At 50.9% G+C, this 25,691-nt stretch overlaps 11 protein-coding genes across 11 annotated transcripts; 4 read left to right on the forward strand and 7 right to left on the reverse strand.

Annotated features, from left to right (window-relative positions):
• Positions 1 to 283: 283 nt before the first annotated feature.
• A1O9_08982 (uncharacterized protein) lies at positions 284 to 697 on the forward strand (the record flags this gene model as incomplete). The annotated part of the gene is made up of 1 exon (XM_013401676.1): positions 284 to 697. The coding sequence occupies one exon, from the start codon at positions 284 to 286 to the stop codon at positions 695 to 697; it is 414 nt and encodes a 137-aa protein (XP_013257130.1).
• A 159-nt stretch (positions 698 to 856) lies between these two features.
• On the reverse strand, positions 857 to 2,383 carry A1O9_08983 (uncharacterized protein; the record flags this gene model as incomplete). The annotated part of the gene is made up of 4 exons (XM_013401677.1): positions 857 to 1,232; positions 1,285 to 1,335; positions 1,394 to 1,446; positions 1,514 to 2,383. The coding sequence occupies 4 exons, from the start codon at positions 2,381 to 2,383 to the stop codon at positions 857 to 859; spliced, it is 1,350 nt and encodes a 449-aa protein (XP_013257131.1).
• A 670-nt stretch (positions 2,384 to 3,053) lies between these two features.
• Positions 3,054 to 4,415, reverse strand: A1O9_08984 (homogentisate 1,2-dioxygenase; the record flags this gene model as incomplete). Its single annotated transcript, XM_013401678.1, has 2 exons — positions 3,054 to 4,269; positions 4,348 to 4,415. Coding segments are annotated over 2 exons (1,284 nt in total), but the record flags the coding sequence as incomplete, so codon positions are not given.
• Positions 4,416 to 4,880: 465 nt separating this feature from the next.
• A1O9_08985 (uncharacterized protein) lies at positions 4,881 to 5,628 on the forward strand (the record flags this gene model as incomplete). Its single annotated transcript, XM_013401679.1, has 2 exons — positions 4,881 to 5,094; positions 5,153 to 5,628. 2 exons carry the CDS (start codon positions 4,881 to 4,883, stop codon positions 5,626 to 5,628), a joined length of 690 nt encoding a protein of 229 aa, XP_013257133.1.
• Positions 5,629 to 6,093: 465 nt separating this feature from the next.
• On the forward strand, positions 6,094 to 8,106 carry A1O9_08986 (uncharacterized protein; the record flags this gene model as incomplete). The annotated part of the gene is made up of 6 exons (XM_013401680.1): positions 6,094 to 6,310; positions 6,364 to 6,664; positions 6,723 to 6,866; positions 6,923 to 7,069; positions 7,126 to 7,523; positions 7,574 to 8,106. The coding sequence occupies 6 exons, from the start codon at positions 6,094 to 6,096 to the stop codon at positions 8,104 to 8,106; spliced, it is 1,740 nt and encodes a 579-aa protein (XP_013257134.1).
• Positions 8,107 to 9,281: 1,175 nt separating this feature from the next.
• A1O9_08987 (2,2-dialkylglycine decarboxylase (pyruvate)) lies at positions 9,282 to 10,682 on the reverse strand (the record flags this gene model as incomplete). The annotated part of the gene is made up of 1 exon (XM_013401681.1): positions 9,282 to 10,682. The coding sequence occupies one exon, from the start codon at positions 10,680 to 10,682 to the stop codon at positions 9,282 to 9,284; it is 1,401 nt and encodes a 466-aa protein (XP_013257135.1).
• A 606-nt stretch (positions 10,683 to 11,288) lies between these two features.
• A1O9_08988 (uncharacterized protein) lies at positions 11,289 to 13,376 on the forward strand (the record flags this gene model as incomplete). The annotated part of the gene is made up of 1 exon (XM_013401682.1): positions 11,289 to 13,376. One exon carries the CDS (start codon positions 11,289 to 11,291, stop codon positions 13,374 to 13,376), a length of 2,088 nt encoding a protein of 695 aa, XP_013257136.1.
• A 1,125-nt stretch (positions 13,377 to 14,501) lies between these two features.
• Positions 14,502 to 15,900, reverse strand: A1O9_08989 (uncharacterized protein; the record flags this gene model as incomplete). Its single annotated transcript, XM_013401683.1, has 2 exons — positions 14,502 to 15,491; positions 15,583 to 15,900. 2 exons carry the CDS (start codon positions 15,898 to 15,900, stop codon positions 14,502 to 14,504), a joined length of 1,308 nt encoding a protein of 435 aa, XP_013257137.1.
• A 2,305-nt stretch (positions 15,901 to 18,205) lies between these two features.
• On the reverse strand, positions 18,206 to 19,584 carry A1O9_08990 (uncharacterized protein; the record flags this gene model as incomplete). Its single annotated transcript, XM_013401684.1, has 2 exons — positions 18,206 to 19,328; positions 19,394 to 19,584. 2 exons carry the CDS (start codon positions 19,582 to 19,584, stop codon positions 18,206 to 18,208), a joined length of 1,314 nt encoding a protein of 437 aa, XP_013257138.1.
• Positions 19,585 to 20,399: 815 nt separating this feature from the next.
• On the reverse strand, positions 20,400 to 21,863 carry A1O9_08991 (uncharacterized protein; the record flags this gene model as incomplete). The annotated part of the gene is made up of 5 exons (XM_013401685.1): positions 20,400 to 21,237; positions 21,291 to 21,395; positions 21,449 to 21,579; positions 21,634 to 21,708; positions 21,765 to 21,863. The coding sequence occupies 5 exons, from the start codon at positions 21,861 to 21,863 to the stop codon at positions 20,400 to 20,402; spliced, it is 1,248 nt and encodes a 415-aa protein (XP_013257139.1).
• Positions 21,864 to 23,312: 1,449 nt separating this feature from the next.
• A1O9_08992 (uncharacterized protein) lies at positions 23,313 to 25,119 on the reverse strand (the record flags this gene model as incomplete). Its single annotated transcript, XM_013401686.1, has 2 exons — positions 23,313 to 24,873; positions 24,935 to 25,119. The coding sequence occupies 2 exons, from the start codon at positions 25,117 to 25,119 to the stop codon at positions 23,313 to 23,315; spliced, it is 1,746 nt and encodes a 581-aa protein (XP_013257140.1).
• Positions 25,120 to 25,691: the final 572 nt, after the last annotated feature.

The following is a 25,691-nucleotide window of genomic DNA, read 5'->3' on the forward strand; positions in this document are numbered from 1 at the left end:
AAAAACTTTCTACCTCGATGAATCTGATGCTCGAAGGTACGATCCACACGGGCCGTCATTCGTTAGCGCGACAAGTCCCGACTGACTCAGGGCCTCCTTTGTCAAACGAAACTCTTGGCGTTGTTCTGTGGTCTAAGCCGAGGCCTTGGGGAAGAGGACGCCAGAAACGCCTGTTGTAGGCTCAAAAAGAAACGCAAAGGCATACTGGTATTGACTACTTGTCAATTGACTGCGACCTAGATAGCTAGGAGCCAAACAAGGTTTTGGGCTACTGCGAAACGCCATGGCTTTAGGAAATGAAGAAACTACCATTCGGGCGTTGGCAACCAGATTCTTTGATGCCATAGAGGTCGGCGACATCGACACCATGATAAGCTCATTTACGCCCGACGCCGAGATTTGGCACAATACCGACGAGATGGTCGTCAGTCGCGACCAAACAGCTCAAATCCTGAGTGGCATGGTGCAGCGAATCAAAAACATCAAATATGCCAATCGTCGTTTGGCGGTGTTTCCCGGCGGGTTTGTGCAGCAGCACGTCTTGGAGGGCAACCGGGTTCACGATGGCGAGAAGGTCCGGTTGCCCTGTGCCTTGGTCTGTCGGGTCGAGAACGCTAAGATCACAAGGCTGGACGAGTATTTTGACAGTGCTCATGTGGAGACTTTCAGGAAGTTTTCATCACAATCACATGTTTGATGACTGGTGGGAGCTTTACACAACACCCGGCTGGAAACTCAGATTTGCTGCCGTAGCATGCGTCGCTGCAGATTTTAGTGGTCGAGCACCGGAATTTCATGGCTAGTGAGGAATAGTGCGTATTTTTGTTTCAAGAACGGGACGCGTCGGGCCTGGCTCTTAGTAACCCAGGACGGTGGTTAGCTGAAGACTGTTCCTGGATGATTCCTCGTCCTCCGTGGTGTCGAAGCGGTACCACTCAGGATACGAAACCCCGATGCTCAAGAGACTAGGCGGGCCTCCATTGAAGGTAGGGACATCTCCTCGAAAATCGGGGAATTCAACTAGGAAATCGGAATTCATAGTCCAACACCGTAAATCTCCTAAATGTTCCAGGAATTGTGGCGAGAATTGAGAGAGTCCTGTCTGCGGGTTGATGTCGTATGTGGCCCTCAGATCGTATGGCCATAGGAACTGGAACATGATGTGCATGGCGCGGAGGAAGTTGTCGCTAGAGTATTGGTGACACACTGTAAGGCGCTCGCGAAAACCAGGCCTCGTGAGGAGTTAGTCAGCGTCATGTCGATGGAGAAAATGTTTCGGTATACCAAACATAGAAATCAGCAATGGCTGAATGAGGAATGGCCTGTTGCGAGGGCCTGTTACGACACTGCATTAGCAATCATGTCGTAGCAGTCAAGATATTGTAAATCACACCTAGGCTTCATAAATTGAGGAAGAAGCTTCGACCCAACAGAGGGTCTCATTCTCTGGGGGAGGGGGAACACCGTCAGCCTGAAATGAGTAATTCGACCGGGCATTTAAGAAGGGTCTCACATCTCCGTCTAATAGCTGACTCGCAATCGTCAACACAGCCAGGCGTTCGACTGGTGCATAGCCAGAGGAAAAATACCTCTCGTCCAGATCTCGAAGGCAGCTCCACCTCGGATCAACTCTGACAACTTGGGAGAATCGAGACCAGCCTCGGGAGACGGCGTTGATGATAATGTGCATGTCGACCTCCTCGTTGTGCACGCTGGGCGAGTTTGCAGGCAGCTTTGCTCGAGCAAGAAGCTGCTCGACTTCGTCCCATAGCTTCCTAGGCCGTCCATTCTGATGAGTGGTCTGCTCAGCCGGGATCATGATGTCTTTGACTTGATCGGGCCCGATTCCGTGAGCTTCTTGGTCCCATGGCAGAGTGTCGGCTCCGGGAATAAGGGTCCCGAAATCGTTGGCATTGAATGCCTGATCGGTGGTTTGGTCGTTGTTGCAGCCGAAAATGTTCGCTTCGTCGTTGTATTCTGCCAACATTTGATCCAAACCTTCCGGTTCACCGTGAGATGACGAATCCGCGTCGCCATGGTCCGGGTGAAGGCCGTCGGGTTTGTCTGCTACGGGTGTCGTGGTGTCGCAGTGGCCTAGATCGGCCAGGTCTGCTTGGATCAGTCCTCTGATTTGTAGTAGCCGTTTCCGGTGCCTGATGTTTCGTTCTTCGTTTTGGTCTGCGCTCTTCATAAGCTGCATAAGCAGTTGGTTTTGGCTGTCCTTTTGCAGAAGACGTAGACGTTCCTCCATCTTCTGCAAGTTCTCCCGGTCTCTTCTCCGCTTTCTTTGCTGCGAGATCCGGTCCATTTCTCGCTTCCTGTTCCGCTTGCATTGCACAGGATTGGGATTGTGCGATACATCCGAGGGAGGCTGAGACGACATGGCGGGTACGCCGACAGAGGGTGAGTCTTCGATGTTGTTGTGGTGAAGCGCAACCCTGCATGGACTTGCGAACAGTTACGAAGGGCGGGGTTGGCCATACTGAGTGTGTATTATGTAAAGGAACCGAGGCTGTTTGTCGAACGGACACCCACGGGGACTCGCTGCTAAGTTCTACGGAATAAGGGCCTTAGCCTGCGAACTCTCTGGAGGTGTCGCTAGTACATAGTACGGGGTTGGACAACCAACGGGTGTGACAGTGTCGGAGAGGATGTAGATTCTCCAAGCATGTTGTAACATAAGCGTTGAAACACGCTCCACAAAGTTCTGCATATTTACACGCATGAGCAGTGGCAAGAGTCAAAATCAGTTCGCTTTACGGCTATGGGTGGAAACCGAACCAGATAGTCTGGGCGCCTACCACAGAAATTGCATTCGGGGTTTGAGCGTATATACATGAGATGTTAACTGGTAACATGGATGTCCAAGCGCTGATCCTCCAACATCACCAGGGCTGCCACGTAGACCAAGGGGCACTGCACCGTCAGGAGCTCCGACTTCTTCTTTCACTTCAGGATTCTAGACTCTCTACCTTCGTTTCCAACTAGATGTTTGATTTGATGCCCTGGACGGTGCTGTTAGCTGGCCAGGTTGTCTCAAATGGCTTGGTCGCCCAATCCGCTACCCATAGAGGGCATTCTGTCTCGATGAGGAATATGGTAAAGCCTTCGGTGCTCACTTTTTGAGGAACCGTTGCTTGTTCTTCGGCTTTCCTGTGTGCGTCTTCAGGGGCACCGTGGCAGGCCATTGCCGAGGCCAGCGACGCAGCATATGGCTGGAATTCTAGACCCTGGTTCCACTTGCAGCTATCGACTTGGTTATAGATTATGGGGCCTGAGAATTCACTCATAGTGTTTCGGTGGTAGTACGGGAGCCAGTACGTATTCTCCATCACATTCCAGCGCGGCGGAATGATCGCAAAGTCCACCACGCCGGTGCCCGGTTCTCTATAAGATGGCGCGGTCAAAACAGTGAACAGGCTGGGATCAGGATGGTCGTAGAGAGCGCTACCGAGAACACAAAAGCGGGAGAGGTCGTATTTGTATGGATAATACGTGCCGTTCCATGCCGCCACATCAAAGGGGGTATGGTCCTGGGTACAGCTGAATAGGCATCCGCCCAACCTTGATACTACTTGCCACTTCCGATGGTTCGCACAGGCTCGACCATCCCGAAGCACCCCATCAAAAGCGGCTACAGGTACTTGAAAGTCGCGAACGTTGGCTAATGAGCATGATCCAATAGGACCAAGTTCTGGTAGTCGGAAATGACCCTGGAAAAGCTCGCAGATGTAGCCTCGGGCTTGACCAGTGGGTAACCTCACACGGTGCCTGATTCCACGTGGGATGACAGCAATTTCGTTCTGTCGGACTAAAAGGTTCCCTAACTCTGTTTGGATATCTAGAGCACCTTGTTGCGGAATAATCAGCATGTCGCCGTCAAGCGACGAAAAGGCCTGCGCATCTGCCATGTCCTTGGTGATTGCAAAGATATAGATTCCAAGGCCGGTCTTCAAAGATGGGTCTCCGGAGTGTGCCAGGAGTCGACAGTTGGTCCAGTCCTGAGCCTGTTGGACCGGAAAGGACATCCATCTATATGACTCCGGAATGAGGTGATATTTCTCGTTATTTGTAGTACTCGAATCGGAGCCATAGGGCCTAAATCCACTGTGCTCTCGAGAAGATGTTGCCCGGTACAACCATGTCTGCAGACAATGATCTCGAGGTGAGGTGAACGAGGAGCCCGACAACCGTTCTGTCAGGAGTCCAAACGGTGGCTTCTGAGGGTTGTTGCAGGCGATTGGATTCGCGCCTATAAACGCTTCAGATCTATATGTATCTCAGCGAAAGCCCACACAAGAATAAAGCATATCGATGGGAAAGAAAGGTGGGGAAAGAAATGCTCACTGATGATGATTACCCAATCCTTCAAGATAATTGTACCTCTCTTTCACCATAAACTCAGTCACAGGCATTCTGAGAACTTCAAAACGGAATACAAAAATTGGTCGAACGGAGACGAGGGTTCTCGAGGTAGGCGTCTGGATCTTCAGACAGCACTTTGCCAAAGTAAGTACGTGAGGGAGCTTCTACATAAAAGCCAGGCTCTAGACCCTTGAATGCTCGGAGTCAGCCTTCGTTCTTCCGAGGGACACAGGGACACAGAGAAGGCTGGTCAGGAAGGATCCACAGCACAAACGATGTCAGGAGGCTCTGAGTCACGCTGGCCTCTTATTGGTCAATATGAATTTGTGGCGCCCGGCCTTGCCCCCGCCCGCCCAAGTCGGCTGTTGCTGCACAAACATCCTCAGGGATCGAGATGCAGAAATCCAGCATGCTAGCCTGTCAAAGATACTATACTGCTACAGCGCTCGAAGGGAACACTCACGTCTGAATCCCACCATTCCACTACACACTGAGGCGCCAGCAATTGAGAGAAGATGGATATGCACATAGCCTCACCGACCGTGGCATTTCCCTCGGCCTGCACGCAAATGATAGTGCTTCGACTCCGTCCAGGAATCTCAGTGAAGGATTTTCAGGGAGCAAGCGTTTTGAAAGAGGTCATCGAGGACCTCGAGAAACCTCCAGATGTTCGACGGGTGTACTGGGGTACTGGGCTGGAAACACCGAATATGCTACATCTTCATGTTGGTATGTCTGACTGGAGCGCGTTTCCCAACATCATTAGACTGACCTGTGATATATCTAGTAAGGGAGAGATTACACCAACATTATGATTTTTTGGCTTCATCTAGCTATGTGGGCTTGAAGACCAAGTTTGGCTCTATAACTGAAGGCGAGCCCACCATTCGACACGCTTTCTTGGTCGAGTACACCCCCGAGTGTGAATCGCTCGGCAGAGGCGCCCCCTTCACAGGGACAGCAATATATGTTGACACTGACGGTGCATGGGACCATGCATGGCAACTATGGGCAACCATTGTCCCCCGTGTCAAAGGTTGCATGGGTGTCGCTGGAGGATACATCGTTGAGCCGATAGACGGCCACGAGAGGTGTTTCATTGCATGGGTGGGCTGGAACACAACAGAGGAGCACGAAGCGTACCATCATACGAAGCATTGGCGCGACAGGCGTGCGATTCTGGAACAGGGTCACAAAGGATACAGGGAGTATTGCCATGTAATGTTTAACAATAGCCATTCGCCACCGAAAAGCTTGCTATAGCCTATATTGCTGCACGATGTTGAGGTAAAGAAGACTCTCAACAACGGACGAAAAAGTAGAACACTGTGTATCTCGTAGAGTATATAAGATTGGTGACTGCTTACATCTCCACCAAAGTGTCAGTGGTATCACAATTCAACTTTCCACGTTAGATAGATGGGTGACTAGCACTGAAGCTGCCAGATTGACAATGATCCATCCAGATTTAGTGTTCTGTGAGTGTCAGAGGTCGATGGAGGTGCTGGAAACCAGTTTAATGACTCGCTCACCGTGGGTCATGACCCCGGAATGTGAGAATGCGGAGGTGCAGAGGCCAGTGCTTACATATGAAAACCGAGGGAACGTCCCTACGATCTCCCTCCTTAGTATAAAGCATCAACAGCGGTTCGTGCCAACTCTGCCTCACTGTTACTTCTTAGTTGCAAAGCAATCAATTTCTCCCTTGTTATGGTTCCTCTTTCGAAGATGGGATCAAACGAGGAAAAATTCTTGGCCACTCCTGGTGTTCATCAGCGTGAAGAAGCCGCCGACCTACCTTCCAAGGAGACTGGAGCGACTGCTACCTTAGATGACCTCGACCTGGCGAACTCCAAAGCATACAAAGGGGATGACTCGGATGGTAAGGTCGTATGGACGACGAGAACTGTTCTCGCCTTTCTCTCCCTGGCAGGCCTCAACACTGGTATTTCTTAATCCAAAAATAAAAGTTTGATGGGCTCTAACTCCATCGGTTAGGCTCTCAGCTGATCCTCTACAATGTCGGTGGATGCCTGTCTTATATCGCTGTCGATCTCAATGCTACAGCTGTAGAAGGCTGGTTACCAGTCTCCAACATCCTTGCTGTAGCTGCGGTGGCACCCTTCACCGGATACCTTGAGGATCTTTTGGGTCGAAGAACCATTGCTATCGGTGGGGCTGTCTCTCTTTGCATAGGTTGTGTGATTTTTGGTACTGCTCATAGCTTTGCGCAGGCGGTTGTGGGCTTGGCAATTGCTGGTGCTGGTGCTGCTGTCGGCGAACTGACTGCTCTCGCCGGGTGAACTACGCCTCCCCATTGCTGAATGCTATTGAGAATGCTGACTCGTGCATAAAAGAACGTCTGATATGGTTCCTGTGAAGCAACGCGGTTTTGCAGCGGCGGCTGTGACGTTCCTGATTCTGCCTTTTGCTCCAAGCGTCCTGTATGCTCAACTGATGGCTTCTCGAGCCACTTGGAGATGGGGAGCGTGGATGTCGTTGTAAGTGAAAAGAGCTCATCTGCTGACCAGCTCAAGCCCGGCTGATCCTTCGAAAGAATAGTTAATGGCGTAGTTGCGATTGGACTGATTTTCACCTATTTCCCGAAAGCACATCCACGGACCCAAGGACAATCGAAGCGCCAGATCATCAAAGAAATTGACTATGTCGGAGGCATATTTTCTATTACTGGGGTAACCCTTCTGTAAGTCTAATTCTCCAAGGTTTGTTGGTGTAAGCCGGGCGCTAAAAGTTCTCCAGCCTTGTAGCATTGCAAGCCGGCGGTTATACCCATCCCTGGGCAAGTGCCTACGTCCTCAGCACACTCTTGATCGGCATGGTTCTGGTCGCCGCCTTCTTTTTCTGGGAGTGGAAGGGCGCAAAGTACCCCATGGTCCCAAAGGAATTATTTTCTGGACAACGAGTTGTGGCACTGGCTTATGGTGTTGCGTTCATTGGTGGAATGAGTTTCTACTCGCTCCTCAACATGTACCCATTGACATATTCGACAGTCTACGACCCAGATCCCGTCAAGGTTGGCGTCAGAGCGGTGGGGGTGGCAATCTGCAACATTGTAGGTGCCGTCTTCTTCAATTCGATGCTTTCGTTGACCAAAGGCCGCGCCCGAGAAACACTTTTCGCAGCCTCTGTGATCATGAGTAAGTCTGCCTCTCATTCTGCGTTGACCCTGGCTGAGAATTCGCAACAGCTGCGCTTGATGGAGCATTGGCCGTTGCAAACCCTTACAATGTCACCACCACTGTCGCCATCGGATCTCTCGCCGGGCTTGGTGTGGGAGGTATCTTGGTTCCAGCGGCAACTGTAGCCATGATTGTTGTGCCTGACTCGCTCCTGGGCACGGCAGTCTCCCTTTCCTTGTCCGTGCGAACTGTTGGAGGCTCAATTGGGTACAGTATCTATTACAACGTCTTTGCCAACAAACTGAAGACCAGGCTCCCTACAAATATTGCGCATTATGCGATCGAGGCCGGCCTTCCCGTGGCTGAAGTGGAAGCCTTTGTGGGTACATTCTTGACTGCGCCGGCAGAGATAGCAAAAGTTCCTGGCGTCAATGCAACGATTATCGAAGCAGCAACGCTGGGGTCTCGCTGGGCATATTCAGAGTCATTGCGCTACGTCTGGTACACTAGCATCACCTTTGGCGCATTGGCATGCATTCTCAGCTTGTTCATTCCGTCGATCCGCAGGTACTGCACCAACCGTATCGCAGTCCAAGTCTAGGTGAAAATTATAGCCAGAGCTACTGGTTTCTGTTGGAGATTTACCTTTCAGGCAATCGGGACTATGCTGGTCAGAATAGCTTTGAATGGCATTATAGCATTAATCCCATTTTCAATTTGATATCTTAGGATGGATGTTGGCGCTAATGATTCTAGCGCGTACTAACTCACGTAAAACGTGACGCGCTAACAAATATGGATACTAAACTCTGTGAGGACTCCAGTGAGTCCTGTCATAAAATTGCCATCTTATCAGCATTTGCAATGCTTGCAAATCAATCAGTGATTTGAAATCATGGAAAAGGGGCCCACGGAGATTAAATGCCTCATAAATTTGTATATAAACAAGAACAGAGTCCATAGGATTGAAAGAGACAGAGATCTCATAATTACATGCTCGAGTACTTGCTAAAAGCAGCGTGGTCAAATTCGCCAACAATGTGTGATTAGCGATGCCAAGCGATGGTAAAGACCGTGGTCTACTATATCGCTTCGACGCATCCGAACTAGCTCCGAGAGCTATTCTAACGCTGTCCGAAGCGGACTCGAGAGCGCCCATGCGCTAGTCTAGTACGTACTTAAGGATACTATATAGTCTGACGAGTCCCTCGGACCGTCTTATGAATGATCATGTCCCCTTCCTATCACAAATGGGAGCTACGCACTTGATGGAGCTCGGCGAGAGTAAAAGAGTACTTCTCGTCGGCGCCGGGCGAGCCTACGTGAGTTCACGTATAGAAGATGAACGGCAATGCCAACAAGAATAGAGGACTCTGCCTACACAGGGTCTTTAAGAGGACGAACGGTTTCATAGCAGTCTATAGCATATTTCCCGGAGAGCCACCATCCAATCCCGGCTCGGCCCAGGTCTCCATCCGCAGGTGGAAGACGAACAAGACAATTCGCTTGCCCCTGCCAAAGATCCGTGCTAGCAACCAGCTGACATAGCTCACAAGCATCGTGCTCGTCAAATTTCTGGATCTGGGGCAGTCCTCTGGTGAAGCTAGTACTTGTAGACATCTCTATACGGCTGCTTGAGGCGGTACTATTGGCACTGTGATTATAGCTAATCTAGGTTGCGTATACCAACGGTAACGTCATGGTTTCTCGCAGGCTAAGTCCAATGCGCATTTCAATACTAATTGGGCATCTCCCAAAAGCATAGGTCAACCTAAACTAGTAGAGTGGCTGACTTCCCCGTGTCTCCGCAAAAGCCCGCTCCATAATTTCCAATCCTTCATCAATCTGCGCCCGAGTCACAACTATAGGCGGAGCGATTCTAAACACCCCACCGAAGCTCGCGTGGCTGCTCAGGTTCGCCCAGAGGCCCAAGCCGTACATGCTCTTGGAGAGATTGCGTGCAAGCTCAAGATCTGGTGTCTTCTTTTGCCTGTCTCCAACTATTTCCACACCGCACATCAGCCCTCGGCCGCGTACATCCCCAATGCACCCATAGCGAGATTGGAGTTTTTGAAGACCGGCGTGTAAGTGTGAGCCCACGGAGCGAGAGTGTGCTACGAGGTCGTCTCGCAAGACTATCTCAAGGACCTTGTCTCCCACTGCTGCCGGAAGCGGATCGTTGACATGGGTTGTATAGAAACAAAAATCTCTCTCTGTACACACTCGCTCAATCTCATTACTTGTCACGACTGCACTGAGCGGGATACCATTGCCAAGAGTCTTGCTCAGGGTCAAAAGGTCCGGTACGACATCCTCATGGTTGATTGCGAAGAGGTCGCCACATCGGCCGACACCCGTCTGTGCCTCGTCAACAATCAGAAGCATACCTCGCTCTTCACAGTGTTTTTTGAGAGCTTTAAGATAGCCTGGGGGAAGGACATGCATGCCAGCTGACGATTGGATACATTCCACGATGCACGCCGCTAAAGAGCCACATGATGCCCGATCTATCAGGTCCCAGCCATAGTTCAATTCAGTTTCCCAGTCGTAGCTTCCGTCAGGGTTGCGGAAGATCGAGCGATAACCGTTTGGTGGCGGTAACATGTGCATCCCTGGCATTAGTGGGCCTTGGCCCTTGCGACCGAAGTGATACTGGGTGCCTAACGCTTGTGCAGTCACGCCATGCCAGGAAGCGCCGAGCCCGACAATCTCAAATTTGCCGGTATATATCTTTGCCATTTTAATTGCCGCTTCGTTGGACTCGCCGCCAGTCGATAGGAAAAATGCCTTGTCGAGACCATCAGGCAGTGATGAAGTCAGACGTTGCGCGAGGCTGATCACTGGTGGAGAAAGCATGCCAGAGAACAAATGATCAAGTTCGGCCGCGTGATTTTGAATGGTTGCCACAATTTCTGGATGTCCATGGCCGATCAAACATGACATCTGCCCCGAAGTCCAGTCAAGCACTTTGTGGCCTTTGGCCGTGTAGACATATAATCCTTTGCTGCCAGTGACAATATCTTCCTCAAATTTGGTACCATAATTGACCAAGTATGTCGTTGCGTTGGCCTGGAGGCTGCTTTCGTCCACATGCTCATACAAGGTTGGTGCAGCGCTGGCGGATTTGAGGGCGGAAGACTGGGTGGTCGCAGGGCCATCCTGAATCATGGGCGCCATGGTGGTTTTGCTTGTATATGACCTGGGGCCCTCACCTATTCAAGCCGTGGTCCAGCAGCAACTATTGGCACTTTAAGAGTCCCACAGGCACAGTCACGCTCACACCTGGACTAACGGAAGGGGAAATATACAAAAAGGCTTGAGACCCACCGACGGGAAACGTGGCCCTCCTATGGCCTACTCCAAAGTAATCCCTTACCTCGAGGGGTAGATCCAGGCGGGGAAATGGCCGGCTCATTGGAGACTCACAAGGGTCTACCGCGAAAAGCCACCTTTGATTTGGCCACTCGTTCATCCATCTCCTGGACGAGCTAACCTGCATCACGAAGGTTGAGATAGGGTAGGATTACCTGAACTACATTGAAGCTGCATTAGCAAGCGAAAGACTCATGGGCGCCTGCAGTACGTTGGGATATTGGAGCAAGGTCGGCTTTTCAGCTGGAGAAGATGCGGCCGATGTAGAAGTATATCAGCGGGTGTATGGGTCCAAAACTGTCACAAACACCTGATACCTGACTGCAAGTCTAGTTGTGGAAGGCGAAGTTATAATTGGATTGAAGAGGACTACGAGCAACCACAAGCTGCAAGTGTCAGTGCGAGCCCGTCATGTCGGCGACGCCAACCTTTGTGAAATCCGAGTCACATGACCACGGTCCGGCGGGGCAGGAAGCCTCTCCAGCATTTGCACCACTTCGGTCACTGTGCTCTGCCGCACCAGCCACGCCAACCGATTCGACTTCGGCTTCTTCGTCCACCACGAGTCCCATGTCATCCACCAACGTCGGATCGAATCCTGGCATTCCAGCCGTCAACGAGAGCCCACACTCGCAAACCATGAAGACGGCACGCCCATACCGATCGCACAAATATCCAGCTTGTGCTCGATGCCACAAACGGCGTTCAAGATGCACCATCGAGATTCCCGGCCAGGCGTGCTTACTGTGTCGGATGCATGGCGTCCCCTGCTCTTCAGCAACCGCGAAAAAGGACGACAGGGTCACTCCCAAGATCGGATTTGTTCACAGATCTCTTGTCGCCGATGAGAAGTCCATCGAGAGTTACTCGCACATTGTTGGCCCCGTTATTGCGCGCGACACCCAAATCCTGGACCAATATCTGCCTCAAGTCAACGGCCAGTCCCACCATGTCCCGATCCAACCAAACCTGGGCCGCCGCGAGTCGAATAAACCCATCTACCATGTTCCGATTCCCCCAAGAAGACCGAGTCCCACCGAGTGCAATTGCTCGAGAAACTTGCCAGGTGAACTCCTGGACCAGGTGGAGCCCTTCCTGGAGAAATTGCTGACCAACTATTACGACCACGCTCATCCATGTTATCCTGTCACCGAGGAAGACTGTGTAATGTCTCGCATCAAGGAGAAAAACTCCCTTCCTCAGACCTTTTTTGTCAATCTCGTCAGCCATGCACTGTTCTACTGGAACGTTTCGCCAGCTCTAGCGAATCACGCTAGACCTGATCAGGACGCCGCATGGCAGGTGGGCGTGGCTGCAAACATTGCGGATATGCAGAAGAGCGATATAGCAACCGTAATCTCCATCTGCATAAATCTGGCCGGGAGACCTTCCCGTTGCTTGGTCAACAATGTTGCGAACGTAGCTCGAGCTGTTGCTCTGTCTCACGCCATTGGGTTGAATCACGACTGCAGTGAGTGGAAGCTGCGTGACATGGAGAAGCGAGTACGCTGGAAAGCTTGGTGGGGCGTTGTTATCCAGGATCGGTGGTTCAATTTCGCCCAAGGCACTCCTCCGTATATTTCAAAAGGCCACTATGATGTTCCGATTCCATCAGTCGATCTACTCACACATGGGAGAACGGGTTCGATGAAACACATCCGCGCCGCAGAGGTGTACATTCGGTTGTGTCGCCTGACTGAGATCGTTGGCGACGTACTGCCATTGATCTATCACATTCGCTCTGGCAACGACAGCATTGCCGCCGAACAAACATCAAGGTCGGAGATTGAACTTAACCGCTGGGTGGAGAGTCGTCCGAGCTGGCTAAATCTGAATGACTTCCACAACAGACCGCCAGTCCCTGGGTTGGTCAACCTGCAGCTCTCCTATCTGTCTGTGCGAATGCTGCTTCGGCGAATAGCGTGGCATGAAATCAGCCAACGAGAGAGTGATCCAGCTTCATCCTGGCTATTAGGCTGCCAGGCTGCAGCAGAGGACATTGTTAGATTCGTCAGCTCGCTGCACAAACAGGACCTCTTGGGCTTTTGGTTGCCTTACAATGCACACCATTTTACTTCTGCTGTTACGTTGCTTCTTCGGTGCGCACTCCAGACCAGCTACTCGAGTGTTAGAGCACAATGCATGGCCAGTGCCCGGACACTTGTTGACGCGCTCCGAAGGTTCCATGAGGAAGACAATTGGGATTTGGCGGAGACTGCCATCTCACAGAGCGAGACGGTCCTCAAACGGATCGAAGATTCTCTGCCACAAACGCCTCTCTTGAGAACACCAAATATTCCACCTGCTGCTCTGCGAAACGAACAGATGGATGCCCACGACTACCTAGATGACAACATGATGGGCGATCAAGTATCTGATGACGCCTTCTTGACACCACATGGGCAGTCATCCATTGAGGAACTGTTCCCAGAGATTTTCGCTGATTTCACTGATACGGCTTTCTTCACCGGCTCGTCGCAGCTAGATATCAACATCTGATCTGTGCCTGAGAGAAAGAACTATGGAATCCCAGTGCCCAATCAGCTAGACAAAGTCTAATAGTGACAACAGATGAGCAAAGCACGGCCATCCTGCTATTGAGACTACGGTTTCCTCATGTATGTGGGATAGATAGCACTTGCTTTCCTCCTACGATGATGACTATTTTTCTTAGCATCTTGACGGCGAAGCTTCATCTCTATCTCCTCAACCTGATCTCCAGCCATAATTGGAACAAGCTTGGAGGAAACCATGACTGCAGTCCGTGGCCCCTGCCCGCCGTCGAGCCGCTGATTCTTGGTCACAGTTGGGACTCTGGACATTGCGGACGTCACGTCTGTCAATGATGATTTGTGCTTTGTGAGAACTGGTAGGAGGCAGCACTCTCATCCTGACCCAATGTCAAACGCCGAATTGATTTACTTTGCACTGCCTCCTGAGGAACACACCCGGTCAGGGAGAAAGATGACTCATGATATCACAACGTTCGTATGCATATTTGATTGAGCTAATCCCCGGGCCGCATCGGAATCAGTATTGGAAAAGAATGAAAAAGACCCATTCCCCTCGCGCGAGTGCCGTTGCCCAACTTGGATTTTCGCCACCATCTGAACAGAAATGTTTATGCTTTGTATATACGTGGGATGAAAGCCACTTTCTGAACATGGGGACCTGTTATATCTCCAATATAGTCGTCTGAGATCTGGTAGCAATAAGCTAAGTTGAAGTTACATATACCGATGATGTTGTTGAGGATTGGTGGCGTTCAATGCTGGAGAACAAGTAGAGCAGGTCCCAATGCCATATATCCCGTACAGAATCCACAAAAAATGTCAAGTCTCGTCACCTCGAGCTGCTAGCCTTGGTCAAGTTTATGACCTGGTGCTGTGGAGAGTACATTCACGACACTGAGGATTCCCATTGCAAGAGCCTAGGTGGTGGAACTTGTGGGATCACACGTTCTCAGCAACTTTCGGCTCCTGCTTGATGTGCCAAAGAGGTATTTCATTCAAATCACGTTCATCTCACCGAAGCTCTCGGGCTCAACATATGAAAAGGGCGCCAAAGCCATCCGCGTCATCGGGCGGGGAATTGCAGGCTAGCCTCTCACCCGCGGGCTACGGTCTACTCCTGCTTTTTCGATGCCACCCAGAATTGCGCCTTGTATGCGTTGTGACTCAAAGTCCTATGATTGAAGCCGTACGGTGCGTGAACACTTCTCACAGTAAGCTCCTGCACAGTTTTGTTGCCCCATCTCCCATCCGTCTCCAGGAACTCGAATCCCACTGCTCTGCTCAGTTTGACCACCTCTTCCAGTGAGAGTTGCAATTGTGCGTTGTAACTCCACAACAACGGACCCAGATTTATCCAAATCCCTCCAGGTCTCAGAAGTTTGTGAATCGTTTGGATATACAGAAAAAAGTTGCGAGCGGTGTCGATGAAGAAATGAGTGATGAGAACATCCTGACTGCCTGGCCATTCGGGATGTCTGAAAATATGGGTAAAATCTCCTTCAATGACGACTACGTCTGAAGACGACGGAAGGATGTCGGGGGCATACACGCCGCGATGTAGCTCAGAGAGAGTGACTTGGTGCGACCAGTTGTCAGGGTACGGATAGAAGTGAAGCGAGGATGGAGTATGGACACTGAGAAGGTATTGGTACACAATATTCATGTAAGGGGAAAATTCATTGGTGGTCACTTCAACTTGGTGGTTTCCGAACAAAGAGATCTCGTGGGCCAGCCTATTAAGGCCAGCACCAGGAAGAAGCACCTTCACGGGAGTGGCGCTTCCCAAAGCCATGACCCCGGATAAGATTTCCTTCAGAGTCTCAAGGATGCAAGGGTACGTTGCAAGTCGTTCGTGTTGACCATCGATTGACCAGTCTCTGACGATATGCTTGAGAGCCTGTGAGATAGAGGTCCGATCAGGCTGCATGCGATGATCTTTGTCCTTTTCGACCATGCTGCCAAAGGAAGTGAGCTCATCTTCTCCAATGCGATAATACTCAAGAGCCAGCCGGACTATATCATCGACGAGATGTCTGTTTGAGGAGAAGAGCTCTCTCGCCTTGGAGAAGTTGTAAGTGTAGTTTAGTGTTGATTGTATGAACTTTTGGTTACAAGAACGGTCAGCAGTGGGGGCTTCTTTCTCCTCTCGACGCTGGGCGTAAATACTGTGCGTTCCAGCGAGTACAACTAACCTTACGCTGCGCGCTGGGGATATTGGCATATAGGACTTCTAAGCGCTCAATTTCCTTGGCATTTACTTCCTGATACCTTTGAAAACCGTAGAGTGCTTTCAACAGGCGATACCTTGGCCCCTTGTGGCTGGAAACTGCTGATCGGCTACTCCTGAGTTGCCCGAGTAAAGTCGCTTTCTGTCTATCATGACGGAAAGAACTTGGGTATTGACTTATTGTGACATGGGCGGGTGGTGTGCCAGGGATTTTCTGCGCATAGTCGGTCTTCTTCAGGCCCAGAGGTTGTTCGGAGAAGGAGACCCCTGGATGGCAAGACATACAAGCCTTGGGCTGACTTCCGGGTATAGATGGGGCATGCTCATTGACCTCTGATGATACGGAATCTAGCCTCCGAACACTTAGACTAAGATAGAAGCGACAAGAGAAGAGACTGAGCAAGATTCCAAGGAAGAACCATCGAAGAGTAGTGTGGTGAAGCATGCTGCGGACAAGATCAGTGCATGATTGGACTTTTGCACGTGTATATATGTTGGCGGTCCCTTGTCGACGCTTCATATGCTGCTCAAATGGATGGAATTCAGTCCGACAATTATGCTCGAAGCAAAAGAGCAAAAGTGAGGACCTTGAGAGCATTCCATGGCATTGGTTGACGGTGGTGGAAATGGAAGGAGCGAATGTGCTTGGCGGGAGTCTTGGCTAGCTTGGCAGTGGTCAATTGATTGGCGCGGGCATTTGGCAGGCACGACGTCAGATACCACCATATCAATTAGTGACCACGAACCAGTAACCAATGGCCTGGGTGTTTGGGTGGAATATGCTGTCTTTATCAAGTATACATTAATGTCCCAGTCATCGCAAGGCAGCAATTTCCACAGTCTATGGCCGCTCGCGCTGCACGATCCAGGGAAGCCACCCCAAGCTTCCCACCCCGGACAGTCTTCTAGGTTGTCCCAAGGGGATTTTTGTACAACCCATCGATCCAACTTGATTCAGGTCCACGCTTGCTCACTAGTGCCTACCAGAGTAAGCACGAGAAGACTATGAGTGCGAGTCCGATAGTCCGTCCTGATACATCGACTGTCTTTGATGCGGCTCCTGTCTCTGAAGCTGCAGCCCCCGAGTTTATAGCAGAGACAGTGCTCGAGGCCGAAGGGGAAATGGTGGTACTCGTCGCGTTGGCTGCATCTGCGGCAGCTACGCATTCATTTCTTGCATCAGTGGTCTGTTGCTCGGTGCAAGATCCTGAACAGTGTTCTGGGTGGTGATTAGCTCAACATATAATGCCCACGGCGGATTCGGACGGGCTAAACCATACCTTCAGCCCCATGGCAATGACAATCGCACTCAGCACTCGGGTTATTTGATTCGTATTCGGACGTGCACTGGTCCCGGGCCGCTTCAATCTCGTCCTCGGAACATTCGCCAGTACAGTGTTCTGTAAATGTTAAGTTAGTGATTTGGAAGAGTGATTTGCATCGATCGTCTAGAGGAAGGTTAACTCACCATCAGCACCGTGGCAATGGCAGTCACAGGCAGATTCGGTGACAGGCAGATCGGTTGAGTTGGAGCAATAGAAGTTTCGATATGTGGTGTTCGTACCCTGAACAGTCTGACCCTCTAGCGACTCGGGAATATATTCGATTGTAGCGCAAGAGGAGACATTAGCACCAGTGTCTGGATTCACCGCCGCTACGTAAATGATGCCAATGGCACCAACCACAAGTGGTGGCAAGGTAATATCAACGCATAAGTTTCCAGAGTCCGGGATTGTAGCATTTGCAACCAATGTCACATTGAAATCTTCGAGGCTGCCGATTGAGCTCTCAAATTGGGTTGAGCCGTTCGCATTGGTATTAGAATAGACAAATCGAACAGTGACAGACTCGCCCGCGTCACCCGACAGCGATATGAAAGGATCATCTGCAAGCCATGCACTTGCACTTCCCGAGACACCGCCCCCGCAGAAACTGCCGTTTTCTTGCTGGCTTTCAGCGAAATCCCATTGTCCCTGGATCATCTCAGCATGGTGGAGACCCAATGAGCATAGGTGAAGCTTACTAAGGGATAGTTGATGTTGATATGCGCGAAGGAAGATGTAGCACATAAGATCAGAGCAAGGAGGGATGTGAGCATTTTGAAAGAAAATGACTTGTTGCAAGACTTGGAGAGGATGCCTCGTAGCGTTCAAACAGATTTAGGGTGGTAATCAGGTTTTGTAGTCAATCGGCGGCCGCTGAAATTCTGCGCCTGTCGCCCATCAGCTTGGCATGAGAGCTCAGGTGCCAGCATTAATGGAGCAAAATCGGCACCAGTAGTATCGAGCATCGAAGCATCGAAACATGATGGAGTATATCGGCCACCGCTTCGGTCAGGGCTACCCGCAATAATCACCCGCTAGTAATTGCTTCTTTCAAGGTTCTCATTTTGGTCTTGGCAGACGGACTGTGGATGTATCCTTGGTATCAATCGAGCAAGGGACTTTGGCCATATTCCCAGTTGATCTAGCTCGAAGAAGATATGTTCTCAAAGCCAAACTTTAAGCTAGAAATAACAGGTCAACAAGTTAGTTGAGGAATAAGAATATCACATTCCACTTCGCATCTCAATACCATCAAGAACACGTTCATGCAAACCCGATAATGGGTTCCAGATAATCGGGGCCATTGTCTTTCCCCGCGAGAACATTTTGCACAAAACCAAAAGCACTCGCAGGCACATCAGTAGGCCCAATAGTTTCATACATTCTAACTGCCCAGTCATCCGAAACAAACCTCTCCAGGCTTGGAAGAGCCGCGATAGTTTTTTCCGAGATATCTGAGAAAGGGGGGTCGAGAGGTGCCTTGAGGGATTCGAACTCGGACAGATCTATGATCCTAAGATGCTGCGCAGATGGCGAGGATGAGCTTTTTGGGGCAACGAAGAGCCGTATCTGCGTAGCAGCCAAGGTCGATATCTTATCGATGAATGAGCCAATGACTTCGACGCGTTGGTTATATGTGCCTTTTAAGATGGACAGTCTGGACAGCAATGGAATCCCTCCCAAAATTACGACTTGAGCCAACTGTGAATCAGCTGGTGGACGACGGGACCAACCTCTTAAGCGGCGCTCGATGGTGCCTACATAGCTCGGCGCACGACTCAGTTGGCGGAGATGCTGGAGAAGGAGCCCGTAGAAGTGATATGCCGGAATGATCTCGGAGGGAGGGTATGATCGGATTAACTCATTGACGGAGTTGGTGCAGTCTTGACAGTCATGAGAGCGGTCTGGTGGACGTTGCCCATGATAAGGATGCTGGAAGACAAGGATATGCCTGAATCTCTCAAGGAAATGGTAGATAATCCAGGCAGATGCATGAAAACGTCGCTCCAGCCTTCGTTTGTAGGGGGAGAAATCTGCGAAACGTGGACAAGACGGAATCATGTAAACCTTCATCTGAACAAAAGAGGCGATGATTGACAGCATCCGATCAACCAGTGATTGCCGTCGAATCATTTGCAGCAGATATCGCTCATTGGTGCATGGTTTCGGCTGAGGATACAGGTGCTGGATGCACTCGAAGTCACCTTCGGATGGAGCACTGTGAGTAAGTATCGAGCGTGTGATGGGAGCAGCATTGGCTCTCAAGAGGGCATGGATAGTACGGGAAGTAAGTCGAAGTGCTAGAAATTCCTCTGTGGAAAGGTGGCAGATGATCTGGGTAATAATCTCATCGGGAAGAGAAAGGAAAGCGTCTCCTAAACGTTGTCTATATGCAAGGTTAGTCTGTGCCAATGGAGCTCTCCAGAGCAACGGGTTGACAAGGAAACTGACGCTACAGATGCTGAAGCTGAAGCTGGATCATTGGCCAAATTAGACCTTTTGGATCGAGTCAGCCGTAGAGTCAAGCCGACAATGCTGGATTTTCGAGGAGTGTCGGCGAGTGATGCGCGGCGTGAGCTTTCTCCACTGGAACTACCGGTCCCATCGACGACGGTCTGCCGTCGCAGAACACTGATCGGCATTGTAGATGGCTCAGGTCAGGACATCCGCAAGTCAGCGGCCGACCGTCTGTTGTTAAGAGTCGAGGCAGGACGTGGCAAGGTTGGATTGGTTTTTGGCAAGACGACCTCGGAAGGCACACGCCCCTCAAACTCGGGAAGGTGCGGGTGGAAGGGTGGATTTCCAGGCGGCGGTGGTGAAGGTACGGGACTGTTGAACCTCGGAAAGAATGATCGGAGCGCCTATCAATATCGGTTCTCCTACTAATACAGAGAGGAATAGTCGTGGTCAATCATGATGGACTGAGACAGAAGATGTCGTGCACAATGTCACCACGTAAAAAGGCAGAAGAAGGGAATAATCACGATAGAGTAGGCTAAGGTATATGCAGAGCGATCGCCAATGCAGGTCGACTCCCAATCTGTGACGCCACGGTATTCATGATGAACCAACACCAAAGAAGTTAGTGGAGGGAAGGTTCTGGCCGTGAGTCCTTGTACTGAGGCCATTGAGGCCGGATCTGATAGGCGTTGGAAATGTTACGGCTACAGAGGCGGGTAAGCGCGGGCCTGAAGAAGTGACATGGGTTGGCGTGGAACTGTTGGCTGGATGAGGTCTGAATAGTCTCCGAGTCCGATTTCACTTTGTACGAGACAGAAATCGAAGAGCAAACGATGAGTCGTTCCACGAGGATATTCTTTGTATTATCAAGGGTTCTTGAACAGATATCCCGCTGCCTGAGCACTCCACAAGATGATTCAACAATCTAGATGCCATATAAATGCCAGACATGTAAAACACCTCAACTCAGTGAATGGCTTCGTCGCCAAAGCTCGATTTAGTATTTCGATCTGCTAGGAAGTGTTTTCATCTGGTCCATAATGTTGCCATCAAGCCCAAAAAGGCCATAGATGAATTTGAGAATGATGAAAAAGCTGTCGGGCTCTCCCATGTGCTTCTTTCCCTTGACCATTCGTGCCAATTTAGGCTGACCGTGCTCAAGTGCAACGAACATATCATCGATGGGAAAGATCTCATCGTCGTTTCCGTTGACCAGGAGTACCTTGGTACATGGCTTGTCCAGTGTTCCATCGTTTAACAAAGAGAATTTCCCGGCGTCCTGGATGAAAGACTCCAGGTCTGGATAGCCGAACTTGTATGCCAGAGTGTTCCCCAGATCGAACGGATACTCCAGCTTATTCACATTCTCGAGCCATTCCCGATCGAACATGTGATGCGCTCCTCCGCCCAAGCTGATACTTGCCAGGAGCCTATCCTTGTGTGTATGGGCCGCCCGGAGCGCGTAGTACCCACCTGTTGAGAAGCCCCACACAACGATTCTTTTGTTGTCAATGGCCTTTTGGGTATCTATCCAGTCCAGAACACTGGACCACTGTCTGTCTGGACTGGTAGGGTCCTGTCGGGCGGCTGGTGAGTCTCCTGTCCCTGGGATCTCAGCAATGACAGTCGCAACGCCCTTTTGCAGGAACCCCTGTTGCCACACGGCCAGCTCTGTACGATATCCGTCGAGACCGGTGATGATCAGAACAACAGCGGCAGGCTTTTCCGGCGAGGCCCCTGGGGGAAGCAGGAAATTGACCGGGACGACGTCACCCTCACCTTCCATCGCATGTTTATGAGGGATTCGCACTTCTTTGATGGGGTGCTCCATAAGCCTGTCACCTCCTAGGTCAATGCGGATTCTAATGAGGAGGTCTCGGTGACCTACGCTGCGCCCTTGTAGAAGGTTTCCGTCCCAACTCTCCAGGCATACTTTTGCTTTTCCGACCGTGGGGCGGGAAATCGAGAGATTCGATAGACAGCAGCACTTCGGCTATGTCGACTGTTAGCGACTCCCCCTGCTTCAACCCAGTCGTCGCAACATACAGATAGTATTCCGAGGCCTTCTCTTTCTCCCCAGCTTTTTCGGCTTCTTCCGCGATTTTGCTCAGCTCTTCAGCCTTGGGGAAGTAGTAGGGTGCATATTCATCCCAATCGTACGGTTCTTTCAATCCTGCCTTTTCAGAACATCAGCTGAATGTTGACTCGTGATGCTCAGGCAGGCTCTAGACCTTGATGATATCTTGCGCTACAGGTTCAAAGTCCTTGATGCTTCCGAACATGAATGGATATACACCCATCTCGCACTAGAAGATGGTGAGTTCGTTGTCGCGCACCAGAGACCAGGAGGTATTGGACATACTGGCTTCTTCCATTTTGTCTCCCATAACTGCTGGTAGGACTGGTGATGGATCGCAGGTTTGGTAATGGCATTCTTGATGTAATATTTCTCGCTTGCCATCTTGAGGACAGTGGGCGTGAAGGAGATGGTCTCGGAACCTTGCAAGATTCGGTGGTTCGGTGGTAACGACGAGTGCTCCAAGAGGATGGTTTGTAGGCGCTGGAGTCGCGGTGTGAGAGAAAAAGTGTTCCGCAGTTCGCAGCTAGTGAGTTAACGGGGCACCCACTACGGAGTACGAGTACACAACTCACCCCGGTGTGGTGGTGAGGCGGTCTCAGTGGCTGTCATTGTCCAATGGATGGGTCTCACACTACTAGATACCGCTCGGCCCCTCGTTGCTCTCCGTACTGTACTCGTACTGTAAGATTTGTGGGTTAGGGCCCGCAGCACATGGAGGGGCAGATATCAGCGTCCGTCTGCAAGGATGTCCGGCGACGCTTTCCGATCAACTTTCGGCTCCTGTCCTATGCCTTCGAAATGTTCGATTTGCCCCATCCTCGGCATTCGGGGTAGAACGAGGGATAGCATGTACTCCATGAATCGCATGACTCTGACTTAAAACGAGTTCCCGTTGGATGTGGAAATTGAATCGTGTTGCATTTGGGGAAGAGGGGATCAGACATTTGTGCTGCCGGGTACACGTGACCACGAAGCTCCGGACACCCAGCCTCATCTGTCTCAGGTACTCCCTTCTACTCCATACTGTCTAAGGTGCCACTATCGAGGAGTGACTACTATGTCTAGGGCACTCACCTAGTACCTGAACTTGACGGCCCTTAACGGTGCCTAGATGGAGAACCCCAGGTCCATCCATCTGGACCTGCCCACCTTGGGTACTGACTCAAGTGCCAAAGCCTCCCAACGCGCAGTAATCTCTGCCCCTCGTACTCGGACTCCGTTCGTCAATACCTGAGGTAGTTGGCGCGAATGAGAAAGACGAGGCATAGCCCCTAATTACAAATTCGTACGAGAGCCAAGATCGTCGGCCCCCAGATCTCTGGGCGTCTCCCGCTAATTGAGGCCGTTCCCCAAGAGTTCTTCCTGAGTCTGGGAGACGACAGGAGGACTCTCTACTAGGCACCTCGTAATTGCTACCGAGTTCTTCGTGCGGTGCTACTCTAGCAATTCCACCTGTTTCGGTCTTGAACACCACTCTTCCTCCTGGATTCTCCTTCACCTGGTTGAATTTGAGGGGACTACATCCCATGCGAGGGTGTTGCTTGTCGTGGTAGGGAGTGTCTGCGTCTCAAGCCTGGCCTTCAAGACAGCTGCTTCATATTAGTCACAGCTTCGTGAAGCAATATGAATGCATATGGGCCCGACTTATTACTGATTAGATACCGAACTCTGAAACTCGCGGCTCTTCATTTCAGCTCCATCTAGGCAGGAAGGTCAACCCAGGGGGCCAGCAGCTCTCGCTTGTATGAAATCGTCCGGGGTACGATCACCATGAGCGTTGAGCCCCAATAGGCTTTGAAAATGTTTCCGTCACTCGTGTGTGTGGCCTCTTCAGGCTTGTAGACGAGTAGGACTAGATCGAGAGACCCATATATATTTGGCTGCATTTCCGCCGCGGCCGAGTCTATACACCATTGGGGGGATTGCAGATTCCCCAGTGGCATCACCCTTCAAGATGGATTTGAGGTGCATCCGAGCCCGGCTGGTGAATGGGTGCTCAGGCCCAAAAGAGTCTCGACATATATCGACAACGTGTTGCATAGTTTCATTAGCTTCTTGTTTGCGACCCAGATTGTTCGAAATTTCTGCCATACCACGCAGGCAGCGGACATAGATTTCCCTCTCTTCCATTCTCGGGAGCGATTCCGCGCGATCAAGAGCAGCCTTTAGGGCCTGCAGCGATTCTTGGTAGTGTTCCATATGGAAATAGGCTTCCGACGTGGATCTCAACGCATAGCACACCTCATAGCATTGTTTGCTCATTGTTGTCTCAAATGCATCGACCAGTTGCTGAAATCTAATCGCTGCCTCGGCGTACCATTTTCGGTTCATCAGACCGGTTGCAAAAGTTTGAAGTAACGCGATGGTTTCTGGGTGGAAGTAGCCTATGGAGTCTTGGAAGAAGTCCAGAAGCCGGCGCAACGTAGACTCTGCGAGCCACGCGCGTGATATAGTCGCTTGACTCATGTAGTTCGCGACGAGATAAATGGGATGCTGGTCTGATTCGGACACAGCTTTGGCTAGATCTCCTAGGTGCTGCAGGAGCATGAGGAGTGGTTCTTCGTAGCCTGTGCCATCATGCCGGATAATCAAGTCAAAGATATAAATCATAAAGCCAACGTGGTCATCTTTCAGTAAGCCTTCGATAAGAGCAAAAGCTTTGTAGAAGTTGTCAAACGCCTTGTCCCTTTGGCCATTCCATAAAAACGAATAGCCGTGATACATGGAATAGTAGAATCTGTCGGCTACTGCGTCATCGGACGTGGCAGTCCACGTGCCGGTGGTGTTGCCGACGGAGAGATTTCTGGCTTCGAAGAGTCTGATGTAATGGCTTTTTAGATTGTGGAAAATGGTATCAAGATAGCGCTGATCTGCGGCAGATGCAGTTGAGGGAGCTACAGATGCCTCAACAGACAATGTTCGGAAAGGGGGCATTGGTGGAAGAGTGGGTATATTTAGAGCGGTCTGGAGTGCTTCGAGACAATTTTCAGCAATATCAGATGGGTTCAAGGACGTCGGGATGGCCGACTTGTTGGGATCCTCAAGGTCCAAGGGGCTCCGCGTCAGGTCGAATTCAACGCCGTCTGGATAATTAGTGTCCACCAAATCGGCATGAGAGGAGAGGGGGGTAGTAGCCTCGGCATCCTCCGGCGAGGACAACTCGCCAGACGGGTCCGCACCCTCTAACAGACTGGATGGATCTTTGATTCCCTTTCGATTGAAGTAGTGCAGTGCATCGGCCAGAGTGACTTGCCTGCCTCTGACCAAGAAGACCTTGTCTTTGTCGTCGCCTTTCTGTTGGAGTCCCTGTCGAACGAGATCAAGCATTTCATGTTCTTTCTTCTTTTTATCGAGGCCCCAACTATGAAGCCTGCTTTTGTACATGCGTTCTCTGATAGGTCGGCGGTGATCAGTTACGGGGTCAATACAAGATGATAGGGGACTCAGCATACGTTGGAGCAAAGTTGAACTCTCGCTTTAGATACTCTGCAACCTCTTTGAGGGTGCGGCCCTCCTCGAAATACAGCTGAGTGATGAGCGGACGATGCCTCCGCCATTCCTCACTGGTGTAAGAATTGGAGGAACGCTTGGACGGCTTACCCTTCCGATCAATTGGGGAGATTTCAGGTGAAGCCATAATGGACTTGATATTTAATCCGATCTCGAATCGGACTCAATCAATGCATCCTAAGCGATGGCATTCTACAAGCAGGTGTGCCGCAGAAGCAAAGTCTGGCTCTTCAAGAGTAACTTGGATGGGGCCAACTGAGAGTCAGGTGGAGCTGCGATTGGCTGCGATCCGAAACAAAACCCAGTGGTCGAAATCATGGAAGCACGAAGATGAGCATGCGGTCAGCGGCGCCAAATCGAACGGTGAGATAGTGTATTATTATTATTCGCTGTGCAGCGTTTGGTAAAGGATTGTTGCTCGAGCGTTGAGGTTAGGTATGTTGGAAGAAAGTCGCGGGCAGCTGAAAGCGGCAGCGGCTCTGGGCTTGGCTGGTGGTTTACCTTAGACTCGTAGACTCGCTCAGGCTGTCGGGGGTTGTGGAACCTGTGGTTGACGGATGCCAGTGCGGTGGTAGCACTGGAGTGAAACGGGGTCAATGGAAGTTCTGGAATTACGAGTAGTTGGCGTGTGAAGGAAGAAGAGGGCCTGGCTGGAATTATGAACCCCGTTTAGCCTCCTGGGGGTGCCAATTAGGTGCC

The sequence above is a fragment of the Exophiala aquamarina genome (genome assembly GCF_000709125.1).
Source record: "Exophiala aquamarina CBS 119918 chromosome Unknown aczIA-supercont1.9, whole genome shotgun sequence".
Taxonomy (NCBI): Eukaryota; Fungi; Ascomycota; class Eurotiomycetes; order Chaetothyriales; family Herpotrichiellaceae; genus Exophiala; species Exophiala aquamarina.